The sequence below is a fragment of the Ochotona curzoniae genome, unplaced genomic scaffold, assembly GCF_017591425.1.
Source record: "Ochotona curzoniae isolate NIBS_2020 unplaced genomic scaffold, NIBS_Ocur_1.0 scaffold_274, whole genome shotgun sequence".
Lineage (NCBI taxonomy): Eukaryota > Metazoa > Chordata > Mammalia > Lagomorpha > Ochotonidae > Ochotona > Ochotona curzoniae.
The window spans coordinates 10715889-10729983 of NW_024467101.1; the positions used below are offsets into that span (position 1 = coordinate 10715889).

Sequence of the window (14095 nt, forward strand, 5' to 3'; positions counted from 1 at the left end):
CAAATGGGAGACAAGATGAATCTCTTGGCTTCTAGCCTGTGGCCATTTGAAAAGTGAACCAGCAGATTAAAAAAAAATATCTGTCAATCAAGCAATCTCTCTTTTTCTTTCCCCCTCTCTGCCTCCTCCTCCCTCTCCCCTCTCTTTTACACTCTTTCAAATAAATCTTTTTGGAAAACAATTAAAATTATCTAAATACAGGTACATATAAAACCAGGCCCTGCCATTAGGTTGTTTGAACAAGGACAGAGAGAACCTATGATTTCCAGCTTGGGTCACTGGGCAGATGCACTAACAGTGAGCAAAAGCACCTGCCAAGTTTCTAAGCGCTGAGAAACTTGTGATAAGGATGCTCAGCTCCATGGAAAGCTGAAACCAGAGTCAAATCAAGGTGATAGAGCAGAAGCCAAAACAGGTGCAGTCTCTGAAACAGGTGCATCTGGGTGCAAGAACTTCCTGCCTTCCCTGAACACCTCCCTTGGATACACCATCCTAGGACCAGTGTGGGAGGAGTTGCCTCGTCTCTGTAACTATTGAAAAACAATGAGATATAAATCCATGGATGAGCCATCTCATCGCACCAATGACAAAGGGACTTGAATGATTTAGAGCCAGAATATTCTTTCCTCCGTAATGGCTCCTGGAGTCACCAGGAATAGTACATTTACTAAAATTAATGGCAAACCCTCATTTTTCTTTTTTTCTGGAAAGAGAGCTCTCGTTCCATCGGTGGGGTAATTGATCCTGATCTGGATGTGCCAGTGAGCAAGCTGGAGGTATAAATCATTCACATGCAACAACTTGAAGCCTTTTAAACCAACACCAACAGTGACGGATGGTACAGGCTGGCGACAGGCGGAAAGCAATGCAGACAGGAGATCCATCAACATCCTTCTTGCATCTCGCCAGAGCCCAGAATGCTGGCTCCTTTTTTTTCCCCCTCACAATGGAGCCATTTTTCAGCAAGTTTGGGTTAAAAGGGCAGCAGGGTGTCATTGAGAGAGAGCTTTACCACTGGGCACATGTGGGCACTGCCCCCAGCTCTGCGCTCGCCAACGCGGCAGCTCTATACTCCTCCACATGGTCTACCAGCTGAGTTTGAGGTTGAGGGGTTGGCATTGTGCCATTCCATAACAGAGTGCCCATTTGAACCCTGGCTGCTCTGCTTCTGATGCAGGTCCCTGTTAATGCACCCGGGAAGGCAGTGGATCGTGGCCGAGTGCTTAGACACTTCCCTTTACCCAACTGTCTGGATTTGTGGTGGTGATAGTGGACAAAAGAAAGAGATTTGAGGTCAGCTGTCTTCAAAAGAATTCCTCAAATTACAGGGCACAGTGCCTTGTCTTGTCTGTAGAAGCTCCGAGTTTTCATTCATGAGGAAACCCCAGCTGTGTAAGAGACACGTGACCATGACCTCAGTTGTACATCCTTGATTTGACTGAAGAATTCAATCCAGGTCTCCTACTGGGCTCATAGGAACTCGGGCACCTGACCCTTTACCACAGCACCTTAGGGCCTGGGCTAGGGCATATAGCAGGGACTTGAACCCAGCATCTCTGAAAAGGGACGTAGAGACGCCACCTAGTGTCTTAGCTGCTGGAGGACACACCTGCCCTGCTGGATGACATCAAAGCAGCAGCCCCAGACGCCCACCCTGAGAACACTCCCTCCTCTCCTGGGGTGAACTGAGTTCCTGATACCCTGGGGATCTAAGAATGTGACTTGATTTGAATGAAGATCAGGCAAGGATCTCAAGATGAATTTAGGGTGGGCCTGACGTGCCATTAACAGCTGTGTTTATAAGACAAAGGCAATGAGATGCCTTCCTCATGCCCCAATCCCACATAGAGTGATGGATTACAAAATTTAGAGACTATGGGATGGTTGGCCTCATGGGGAAGTGCAAAGGGTAATATGGAGCTATCAGATGCTCTGTGATTCCTGCAAGAATCAGTTAATCTCTCTGAGCCTGAGAGAGAGAGAGAGAGAGAGAGAGAGAGAAGGTGAAAGCCAAACAAAAAATAGAAGCAGAAGACATGAGCCAAAGAATTCCTACAGCCATGAGAAGCTAGAGGAAGAGGCAAGAGATGAATCCTCTCTGAGCCTGTGGAGGGAGCCTCGCTCTGCTGATGTTTTGTTTCTCCCTTCTTGCCTCACCATTGGAGGACAGACAGAAACATGCCCATTTACGCCCCCTAGTTTGTGGTCATTCGTGGTGTCACCCATAAGAAATGGACATATCTCCCAAACATGACCTCAGCAGCAGTAAAGAGGAAAGTTCAGTCCTGATGAACCAGTGCAGCACAGACAGACTGATGCAGGTCAGAGCTCAGCATGCATGAAAGCCGTGGTGTGTCAGTATTTCAGGATCTCTAAAGATCTGAATATGCCCCCAGACATGGAGATGGGGAGAGGAGAGTAAAAAAAGGGGGTGGGGGCAACGAGAGGAAAACGCCAGAGCAAAAGAGTGAGTGAGAGACAGGAAGAAAACCCCTGTTACATCTGGCGAGTATGCCCAAGTGTCTGGCCCGTTAAAGAAGACATCAGAGCAGAAGGCTTTGGGATGTTCCCTTCTCCCAGCCGGAGAAAACCCAGGCTGCATGAGAAGCAGGGCTGGTTAATGAGTTTATACTGTCAGTTGGAGGGAAGAGTCAATCTCTCTCTCTCCTCTTTCTCAAGGCCATGAGGGTGGAGGAACTGCCAATCAGGACAACTGGATCTTGTGTGGAAACTTCTGTCTGTGGGCTGCCTCGCCTACTCCCCAACTCTCAACACACACACACACAATGAAGAGCCAGGCAGCTGGCCTGTCACCCATAGACGTGGTGGGGATACTTCTGTGTATAGAGATCAATACCACGCAAGACGGTACTTCACAAAGCTCACGGAAAATGGAATGAAAAGTTAAGTTCATGGGGCAGACATTTGGTGCGGTAGCTGAGACACCTTGTAGGAATCCTATATGCTATAGTGGAGTGCCCAGCTCCCTACTAATGCAAACCTTGGGAGGAAGCAAGTGATGGGCTGGAGCACCTGGGTTCCTGCTGTTAGTTATTTAACACACTTAAAGTTCTTACTTTATTACGTACAGCTAATTTCCTCAGCCTAGTTCTCTCATCCGTGAGCTGAAAACACCAGAGGTACTTTGGGACACTTATTCCATCAGGGCAGGAGCAGGATTGAGGTGGTAGGAGGGCGATGAGAAAAGGGGAAGAGGAGAGGGACAAGGAGAAGAGAGAGCAGAGCCACATGGGTGGGGGAGGGGCTCTTTTATGCCATTCACTCAAAGTGGTGGGGGGGAGGGCAGGCAGGGATTGGGAGGGATTGAGGGCAGGCCCCAGGGGATTGGTTCCTGAGACTGTCACAGGTTATTACCTAAGAATGATTGGTAAGTGGGCAGAGTTGGGGAAGGGGTTGGGAGATTGAGGGTGAGATTTTCCGGTGAGATGCTGGTGAGCTGTGAGGAAGAGGAAATGGTGCCGGGTCCAGGGTGAAAGAGTTGAATAACTCCTTACACCTGCTACCCACATGGGAGACCTGCTACTCATATAGGAGTCCCCAATCACTTCTCCCATTGGGTCCACTTGACACTACCTGATAGGCAATGACATAATCACAGTGAGGGCATCAGCCTATCCCTGTGACTTCCTGTTTACCTGCAAACAACCAACCCTGCCCCATGGCCCAGGGCCAGCTGCCATCCTGTGACGGCCTTTCTTATTCCTGGGAGCGGCTTCGGTACCCCGCTCCTCACACTGGGGGTTGTGGGCAAAGAGCATACGCCCCATCTACACTCAGGATTACAAATTCAAAACACTGTAGCCTTAGGGATGTTTGGCCCCATGAGGAAAAGATGGAGAGGGAACTACGGAACTATCAGATGCTCTGAGGTTCCCATAGAAAACCATTCTGAAGACAGCACATGGAGCAACAGAGCAGCCAAATGAGGAGGAAAATTTTGCGATGTTCCCTGAACCCCATCATAGCAAAGTATGACTTAATAGCAAAAAAAAAAAAAAAAAAGCCAGAAGCTTGGTTAGGTTCAAAATTCTCACCCACAGGCAGACCTTGGGCCAATGAAGGCGCCACACTGAGCCTCTGTTTGGCTGGCTGATTGCTGTGCCTCAGTCTCCCCTTTATAAGGCCTTGGTGATAGTACCTACCTAACAGTTCTGGCAGGGGGGCTAATTGTATCATCCAGAACCCGGCACCTGATATGTTTATATTACACAATAGCTGCTGTCCTTACTATTCTTATCTATTGTCTTTGTGGTGGCAGCTAATGACCCAGGGAAGCTTGACCTGAGACCGAGGACCTCACATTGTGAGAGCCTGCATCATGACAATTGTGATTCTGACTTCCCAGGGTTTTTCTCAGAGAAGTCTGTGATAGGATGGCTGTTAGGGAGCCAGTGGAAGAAAGCTACTTCACAAATTCCACACTACCTCTTTCATGCAGTAGGCTGCCCTGCCATTGGAAGTGGCATGTCAGAGACAAGCAAACAAACAAGCAAAGTCTGGAATCCCAGATGCACGTGGTTGATAGCCATCCAGCAGCTATGCATGCCATTCGTCCACTCTGGGCCTGCCCCCAGTATTTGGAATCAATGCCAGTGTCATCCATAGCCCCTCTCCATTCAGGTGTCTCCCTGCTGCCTGTCCAACACAGGCCCAAGCATCCAGGCTGGTACATTCAGAAGTCCCACCTTGGAAGGGCAGAAGGATTGCCTTGGGCCAGCCCAGAGCCAGCACACCGGACTCACCAGCTCCATGCAGCGACGACTGGCCTCCGCCTCCCGCTGCACCAGCTCTTCCATATCAACCTTCAACTCCTCCAGGCGCCGCTGGTAATACTGGCTGCTCTCCCGCTGCTGTGCCTCCGCTGCCACTGCCTGCGACAGTTCCTCACCCATCTTGATCAAGCTGTCACGGAGCCGGACCACAAGGACCTGAGAAAGCATGGGAAAGGAAGCCTGCTAGTTTGAGAGGTGGTGGAAAACGTCCTGATGCGCATTCTTGAATCCTGAGACAATCTGAGTTCAAATCCCACCTCTGCTTCTTTCCTGACTTTGTGACCCTGGGACAGGTGACTTTGCTGAGAAAGTTGCCAGAATCTAATGCCAGCTCCCTATCCTGGCATGTGAGAAATGCTGGACAAGGGTTGGGAATTCTGAGTATTTATAGTGGTCCCATTTCTTCCCCAGGGTGGGTTTTTGGCTTCCTGGCTTATAAAACATGGGCCATTGATCAGCTAGCAGGGGGAGAATCTGCAGGGATTTGATGAAACAAGAGGAAAGCGCTACAGAAAACAAGCCCAGGGGCTGCCCTGTGGAATTCATTATCAGCCAACAAGCCTGGAACCCACTGATCCTCGCGGGCATCTGCTGCAGCGGTAACATAAGACAGGGTTCATGCAACAAAGACCCTGGGCACTCTGAACCCCACAGCCACAGACATACGAAAACCAGGCTTCCAATCAGACACTAAGAGGTTGTCTCCAAGGAAAGTCTTTGAGAGGAGCTTAACGGGAATTCTAAACATTAGCCAGAAGAGCATGAGAGGAACATTCCTCAAGCTCTATCCCGGAAGCACCCCATGCCCCCATCATCTCTTTACCACAAGGATCTCCAATATTCCATACTAAATGCAGAAGAGGGGAGTGAGTTTTGGACCCCTCCAAGTTGACATTTGACTGCCTTCATCTTTCCTTCTCTTACTGTCACCTGACTGTGCTGGGAGCGAATTAAAAATGACACAAGATGCAGCCCACTGTGGCATAATCATTTACAACCCAGCAGATCAAAGCCCTGTGGTGATGCTCCAAGGCTGTCATGCCTGCAGGGATTCCCCCAAGCAATTCCCAGAGCAGGGCTGAGGGTCACCAAGCAGAAGAGGATTTCTCTCTGTTCTTTGTCTATCTCAGCCTTCCTGGGGACCACAGGCCCCCACCCTTGGGAGATGCAAAGAGCGTGTTTCAGAAAGATGAAGGCAGCTTCCCTGTGGTCTAGACATGCTGTCACACTGCAGAGAAGCCAGCTGGCTTACAGAGACTTTGGAATCTTGGCCCAAGGTAGGATCAGGGTCAGGTGTCTCTCCACCATCCCTGACACCTCCTCGGCACGAGCCAGTCACCTGACCTCTTTTGGGTCATGTTCTCATTCATTCTAGGAGATCTCACCCACCTGACTCACAGAGCTGACTCTCATATCAGGTAGATGGAAAGAGATTTTGACAATGAGGGTGCCCTTTGAAAATGGTCATGGCTGTTAGTTTACAGCGCTGAAGAAGTGAACACCTGCACTCTACTTCATAGGCAATTTGAGCACATCCGTGAACTTCAGTCCAAGCCCTCTAAGGATCATGCCAGTGTTCCAAGGTCCAGCATCAATGCCTCCTCCTGAAAGCCCCCCCCCCCATAAGCTCCAGTCCGAACGGATCTCTTCTTTCCAAAGCTTACGGCTTTCCACAGCATTGATCTTTAGATACCTGCATCACCCACAAAGCTCTAGGCTTCCAAAAAAGCAGAATCTGTGTTATGCATTTGTCCTCTGTGCCCCTAAAACAGGGCCTAGCACACAGTTCATGAGAAAGAAATCTCTATTCAACTGAGTGTTGGCTACCCAAGTGGGTAATGAGTAGATGGATGGCAGAATCAGATTGGTGAATAAGAGCATGGGAGGATAAGGGGTGTGAAGTCTGAAAGAAACAAAGAATAGCTAAAGAGAAGTAAGGGGTGAGGAGGAAGAACAAATGGAAAGAGAACGTACAGGTGGGCCAATGATGGTGGAAAGAGATGGACAGGTGGCTTCAGCTTAGCATGATATAAGAAAGAGGAAAGGAAGGAAGGATGGAGAGGGGAAATCAGGATGGAATATGCGTAAATAAGGTGTATGGAAATATAAGTATACAACTGGATGGTGAGAAGATCCAAGTTCTCAATGCTTTTGGGCCAAACAGTGCTTTCACATCACTACATACCTCAAATCTCTTGATCTGAACTTTCTGGAACTCTGTCTTGTTTTCCAGGTCACAGATAACGGCTTCCTGCCTGCTGACGATGGCTCTGTCCACAGTAGACTGCTCCAGGTACTCAATGCGCATCTGAGCCACCTGCAGCTGAGAGCATGGGATGGAGGTCTATGAGTCCCAGACAGAAACACTGGCAGACCGCATTGCCAGGACATATTCACACTGCCTCCTCCCTGCCCAGGTGCTACTACATGTTGAAAGTCTACACAGGCCACCACTCCCAGGTCCCAATTTTTAAATTGTTTATTTGGAAATCAGTGTTACAGAGAGAGAGACAGAGGGAGAGTGAGACAGAAAGAGAGAAAGCCATAATGGTCAGCACTGGGTCAGGATGAAGCCAGCAGCCAAGATCTTCCTCTCCCATGTGGGTACAAGTGCCCGAAGACTTGCACCATTTTCACTACTTTTCCCAGGCCATTAGCAGGGAGCTAATTTATAAGTGGATCAGCCAAGACGCAAATTGACACTGACATGGAATGCCATTGTCACAGGTGGCAGCTTTACCTGCTATGCTACAATGCTGGAACCTCATACCAGGGCCTGCTCCTGGGCTGGGTCTTGTATAGTGGGAGCAAATGCTTCCACTGCCTTGGGAATTCAAAAACACTCAATCACCATTTCTCTTACTCTCTTCCTTGCTATGTTGTAGAAGTACGGCTATTCTGAGGGCATCCAGCTTCAGCGTCAAGGCCCAGATAAAGGTGGGTGTAGGAGCCAGGCACAAAACACAGCATCACCAATCTTCCAATTGCCTGAGCCTGGCTAAGCTTCCACTTTGCAGTGCTGTGATCTGATATGGGTGTTGCTTCATATCCCGGCTGCTCCATATCTGATCCAGATTCCTGCTTGTGGCCTGGGAAGGCAGCAAAGGATAGCCCAAGTCTTTGGGTACCTGGCCTAGAAGCAGCTCCTGGCTTCAGACTGGCTCAGCTCCAACCATCTGGGGAGTGAACCAGCAGATGGAAGTTCTCTCTCTCCTCTGACTGTAAATCTGCCTTTCAAATAATAAATAAATATTCTTTTTAAAAATTTCATGGATAGCAGCAACCCACTAGATAGGGATGGGAAGCCAGAGAGGTTGAGAAGGGCCATGGCTTCATTGGAAGATTTCGCAAAGTCTCATGGCTCTCTTGCACGACCATCCCCTTTCTCTGGGAGTCATTTCTCAAAGGGGAAAACTGTGGTCCTAAATAACCAACGGGGATCATCGCATAGGGCATCTCTGAATGCCAAACAGGTACATTAAGATACACAGATGTTATCTCTGTGTTGGGATTATTCCCAATTCAGCTCGCTCACACGTGGATTTCAGCAAATGTTTCAGGAAAGCTCTGACAGTTTCCAAGAATCAAAGGGTAGCAGCCCAGACAGAACCCTTTCCTTTTTCCTGCCCACAGTGTGACAGCTCTGAGTACATACTTGCCCTTGCAGTGTGTGCTTCTCCTTCTTGGCTTCCTCCAGCTGCTGCTGCAGTTCTTGGATTTGTCCAATGTCAGAAGCAGACTAGTGAGACCAAACAAACAAACAAACAAACCATGGGCTGTGCTGCAAGACTACGCCTGACAACCCATCCTCCCCCACCTGCAGCTATCTGCCTCTCTCAGAGCCTCTATGGCAGTAGCTGTTTCCTGGAAGTGACTTCTCATCACACCTCTTCAGCTCAGTGTTGACACCAGTCCCTTCAGAGAGATAAACCCATGACTTTGGTCAACTAGCCATCCCATTCTTACAGTCCCTTATACAAATGCATTGGCCAGAGCACTGAGACCAAATTCTGAAGGAAAAGTGCTGTGCTGAGTTGTCAGATACCTAGAATTCTAGACCTGGATGATGGCTTGGGTGAACCACAGAACTGCCCTGCATCTCAGCCTTCCCATCTGTGAAAAAAAAAAAAAAAATGGGCTCATGCTCTGTGATCACTCCCTTGGCATGAGAGTTGTGCTAAGATTACATAAGGAAGTGGAGAGGAATGGTTCTTAAGAAGATAGAACCAACACTGTTAAATTTGATTGTCTCTGAAGACAGAATTCCAGAGTGTGCGAGTTTCCTTACTTTCTGTTCTACACATGAGTTTAATCTTTACAATGGCAGGGGGGATGCCTGTATACCACTCTTGCGATTGAACAAATAAACTCCCATTTTCAGTGTGGGTCCCAACTGCAGACAGCGGGCCCAGGTTATTTTTGTAGTGATTACAATGACATAGTTGATGGTTTTAGTGCTCCGGAATCCTTGTTGAGCAGAAATCCCTCCTTATTGTATTGCTGTTGAATACATTCGAAGTCTAGAAGGCATGTTCTGGATTTCCAATGGAGGCAGAGGATAAAAGGTGACGGAGACACTCACTTCTGTTCCCAGTGTATAAACCAGACATTGGAAGATTCCCCTCACATGCTTTAGTGCCACCCCCAAAGCTTCCATTGTACCCCAAGCTGCCACCAAGGCCTCGTGCTCATCTCCTGATTCCATCCATCCATTTCTCCTCACCTCTACTTTACCTGCATGGAATAAGACATTGTAGTAACCTTCCCCTGCAGCTTTAATGCATTTAACAACTACTAACTGAGCACCTGCTCTATGCCAGTCACTCCTCTCAGCTGTGATACAGCCCTGGACAAGAGGCAGGAAAACCTCGCCATTGCCCAGCTGAGACTCTTGGGTAACATGCTGGATGGTTCTCTCTCAATGTCACTTGCCCCTAGCTAACTTTCCAATAATTCCCATCATCTATAAAATAACAACCAAACTCACCCTAGTTTCTAAGAGCTGTTTTCTCAACCTGGCCTCTCTGTGCTCCCAAGCTGCATTCACCTCACTGGCCTGTTTGTAGCCTTTCTTATGTATGCACAACCATAGGTACATTAGCATATGTTCTGCTCTCTCTCTGGAAGACTCTTCCCAATTCCCACTGTTCCTCTCTGAATAATCAACTCACACTCCTCATTCAACTGTGTATCTACTACTATTATCTCTTCAGGTAATCCTTCCCTGACTTCCAGTTAGCTCAGGATTCACAAAACCATATTCCTTTCTTGACTGTTAGCATAGTTTGAAAGTGTCCATTCTGTGACAGATTCGTCTGGCCCATTTAAGCTGTGAACTGCATGAGTGTGGGGCAGAGACGTGCCTTTGCTTACTACAGTGCTAATGTGTAGCAAGTGCTCAGTAGATGTTAGATGATCAGTGGATGGATGGATGGATGGATGAATGGATGAGTGGATAAGCAGATGGATGGACAATGGGTGAATGGACACATAGATGGGTAGGCAGGCGAATGGTTGGGTAGGTAAGTGGATGGATGGATGGATGGATGGATGGTTGGATGGATGAGTAGGTACATGGGTGGGTAAGGAGAGCAAATGAATTGATGTATGGGTAGGTAGGTGGATGAAAAGTAAGTGAGGGAGTGATGAGTAGATGGATGGCAGACACATGGGTGAATGAGTAGCTACAATCAACATTGTTCCTGGTGATGTTCTCCAGAGATGCACAAACTGTCTAAAGGTGACCTTTTTCCTCAGAAATGCATGGAATTTATAGCTTCTATCTACCTGGGGAATATTTATATCCCCAGGATCCCGAGGCCAAGGAGCAATCAAACTCTCGCTCTCAGCATTCTGTATTGACCCTGCTGCAAGCCCATAAGCACCTTCCTCCGGGGCCTGTTCCTCACCTGAGCAATGAGGTCCTTGTGCTTCTGCATGAGTTCATTCAGGTCCTCCTGGTCCTCATCAATGCGCTTCAGGAGATCCGCCTTTTCAAACTGCAGTCTGTATAGTTGCTCATCCACCTATTGGAAGGCAGACAACAGTAGGGTGAGGTAGAAGTGGTAGGGTGGGCTGCAGAAGGCTTGCTAAAGAGCAGAGAGGGGCTTGCCTTTGCAGGTGTGAGGCACCAGTAAATATGGCCATAGATGCCAACACATTATGTGTGTATAAAATCCGCAAATGTGATGTGGTGTGTATGTGTGTGTGTGTCTATGTGTGTGAATGGATTCCTTTATGTGCAATGACACCTGGGACTCTTTGTACACACATTCTCAACATGCATGGCACATATTACTATATTTGAGTTCACGTTTCAGCACTGTGCCTTAGAACAGGGTCTTTGTTCTGTTCACAGGTATATCCTGGTACACAGCAGAGGCTCAGTAAATTCAAATGGGGCAGATGAAGAGACAAATCTGAATGCACATTTCACCTATGAGGGCAGTTATTTTGCAAGTGTGGGCTGTTGCTTTTGTGTATGGGTATAGTTGTTCATCCCTAGGCACGTGTATGTGTGAGAAGGGTACAAGTTTTTAATTTAGTGCAAATAAAATATGGGACCAGAGGGTCAATAGAAATCCTGAGAAAAACTGTTGTCAGTAATCTCTAGGATTCCACACCAAGAGTGTAAATTGTAAGTCCACACTTGTTACCAACAAGAAACTTAGAAACATTCAGTTGTCACCAGTAAGACAGGCAATGATACATGATTGTTCTGTATCTACAGGTGAATACACAGTGCTTCTGGAATATACAGTTGGATCTTCTTATAGCTTGAAGCGTTTGTGGATCCCTGAAAGATGCCCTAGCTTCCATTTAAGGGAATAGATATGCAGTAGCCCAACATCAGGACCAAGCCCTCTTATGATGTAGTAGGTATACAACAGATGCCCAAACCCGCTTAACAGCTGTAAATACACAACAGGAACCTAATTAAGAGTTGAGTTCCTGCTTATGGTGCTGAACAAAGAGTTGCCTCTTATGGATGTGCTCTCAGAGTTGTGAACACACATTAGGTCCACAACAAGTGTCCTTTCTTATCTTTGCAGACGAGATCCTCATATTCTCAGTAGGATGCTTGCACAGAATGCAAAGCACATGGTGTATTGACAGTAAGAACTTTTGTACCTCTTAGAGAGCTAAGCACCTAGGAGTCCCCAAATAGATGTCAGTAGCTTTAAGGTGGCACCAGTAGGTCTCCAATAGATGCCTTCACCCTTCTTATAATGCTGAACATGTAGGAACAGAGCAGCTGATGCTAAGAGGGACTGCCCTGCACGAGTCCCCATGGCTACAGGAAGGAAGGGAGAGTACCAGGCTCTTGTTGCGGGTCATGTTCTCCAGCTCACTGTGCATGTTCTCCAGGTCTGTGGTCAGCGACTTCTGTGTCTTCAAGGCATCCTCACATTTGGCTTCACTCTGTTCTAGCTGGATCAGGGCAGAACAGAAGAGAAGAGGTGAAGCAGCCACCTTGCTGGTCTTTGCCCTGCAGCTCAGCCCCTGCCTAGCCCCTGACAGGCACCCCAGTCATTCACAGGTGGCATTTAAGTCTTCCTGACTACTCATCAACTCACAAGGGGGGAAACAGTTGCATCTCTGTGTGTGTGGCCAGCCTCTTAATTCATCTACAATATAACTCTGCAAAGTCACCTGTTCACCCCTATTCCTTTATTCATAGTGAATGACCATTTGATGCCCAGAATGAGGCTTACAGGGAGCCATCAAGCTGGCCTCTGCATTTTAGTGGAACAGAGGAGTTCCACTAAGGTAAGGACAGGTACAACGAAGAGAAATGGGTGGTGCTCAGACAACGGGAACACAGAACAGGAGTCAAGGAGAACTTCCTGAAAGAGGTGCTTAGCAGGTCAGTGGGAACCTACCAGGTAGAAGTTTCTTTACTGGGGTTCAGGGTTAAAGAGAGAGTATGTGAACTTTTTTCAAAATGGCAGGCAAAATATTCTGCAGGTGAGCATCCTTCTGGGTCCCCAGCTTGTATACGATTCTCAAAGGTTAAAAGTCACACACTTAAATAAAGCTTTCACTTTTACCTCCACAAATAACAGGTCTCCTATCCAAGCCAAGTGAGACCATGTAGATGGTAAAGTCACACATGTACACGACCCTGACAGACAGACAGATCTACCCATGAACACGAAATCCAATTTACAAACAGCCAGCTGATTCCCAGGGTTCCCTAGGAAGCCAAGGAAGCCAAGGCAGAGGCTGTCTAGTGACAACTGGCCAGGAAGGCGCCAGCCCACATATGCACGTCTTCATCTCCTTCCAACCAGAGCAGAGAATATGTTTTCTCCAACTTTCCAGGACCACAGTAAGGATGATGGGATTGATACTTAGTTAAGATGCCCACGTCCCACATCCGGGTGTTTGGGACCTGCTTGTGACCCCTGACTCCAACATCTTGCTCATGTAGACCCCTGCGGGCAGCTGGTAACAGATGGCTCAAGTAACTGGGTCTCTGCCTGCTCTCCCTCCACCCCGCCCCATGTGGGATAGCTAGCTTGAATTCTTAACTCCTAGTGTTGGCTCCAGTTTAGCCCTGGCTGTTACGGGCATTTGGGGAGTGAACCAGCAGATGGGGGTGCGGGAGCACTTTTTCTGTGTCTCTCAAATTCATTTAATAATAATAATAATAGCAGATGGAGAATTCATGTAACAGAACATTTTCCATCAAACATGAAAGGCTTTAGTAGTATTTTTTCCTCTGTAATCATGACATTCAATCTGTGAGTCACACCCTGCTCATCTTCTTCTACAGATGAGGAAATTGAGGCTGAAGCAATGAGGTCCCTGGTATGTGGGGCAGGACTATGCTCATCCTAGTGTGAGGCCCTAACCTGACCCCTTGCAGTTTTTGCACCCCAAAATCTTTAGTTCCACCCTAGTGCTGGGATCCACAGACACCCTTCTCGAGCCCCTACCCCCTGAGAACCACATGCATATGCAGGTGTGCTCAACATTGGGCCTAGCAAAGCAGAACCTGGTGGCTCATTTCCTGCAGAGACAGGGAGGGCTGGAGACATGCCGAGAAAAATGATGCAGAGCGAGGGAGAGGTCATTAGCATTGTTAGTGCATAATCGGCAAAGGAAATGAAGTGTCAGGCACAGTTTTATCTTCCAGCAGGTGAATCCAGGACCTCTGGTGGCACTGGGAGGTGAAGACAGAGGACTCCCCTGTAGCCAGGCAGACAGACAATGCAAAGCCTGTCCCTCATTTGAGTAAAAGGCAGAAACCTTGCCAAGGAGAAACATTTAAGCCAAGATGAGAAAGATACAAAGCT

General features: G+C 47.9%; 1 protein-coding gene across 1 annotated transcript in view; it reads right to left on the bottom strand.

Moving 5' to 3' along the window:
* The window catches only part of MYO18B (myosin XVIIIB), a 189498-nt gene that overhangs the window by 42954 nt on the left and 132449 nt on the right, over positions 1-14095 (bottom strand). Inside the window, exons 34-38 of the mRNA XM_041003594.1 lie at positions 12111-12224; positions 10703-10819; positions 8449-8532; positions 6979-7116; positions 4764-4949 (exon numbers count right to left, since the gene is read on the bottom strand). Coding sequence (XP_040859528.1) covers positions 4764-4949; positions 6979-7116; positions 8449-8532; positions 10703-10819; positions 12111-12224 — 639 coding nt within the window. The remainder of the gene's footprint in view (positions 1-4763; positions 4950-6978; positions 7117-8448; positions 8533-10702; positions 10820-12110; positions 12225-14095) is intronic.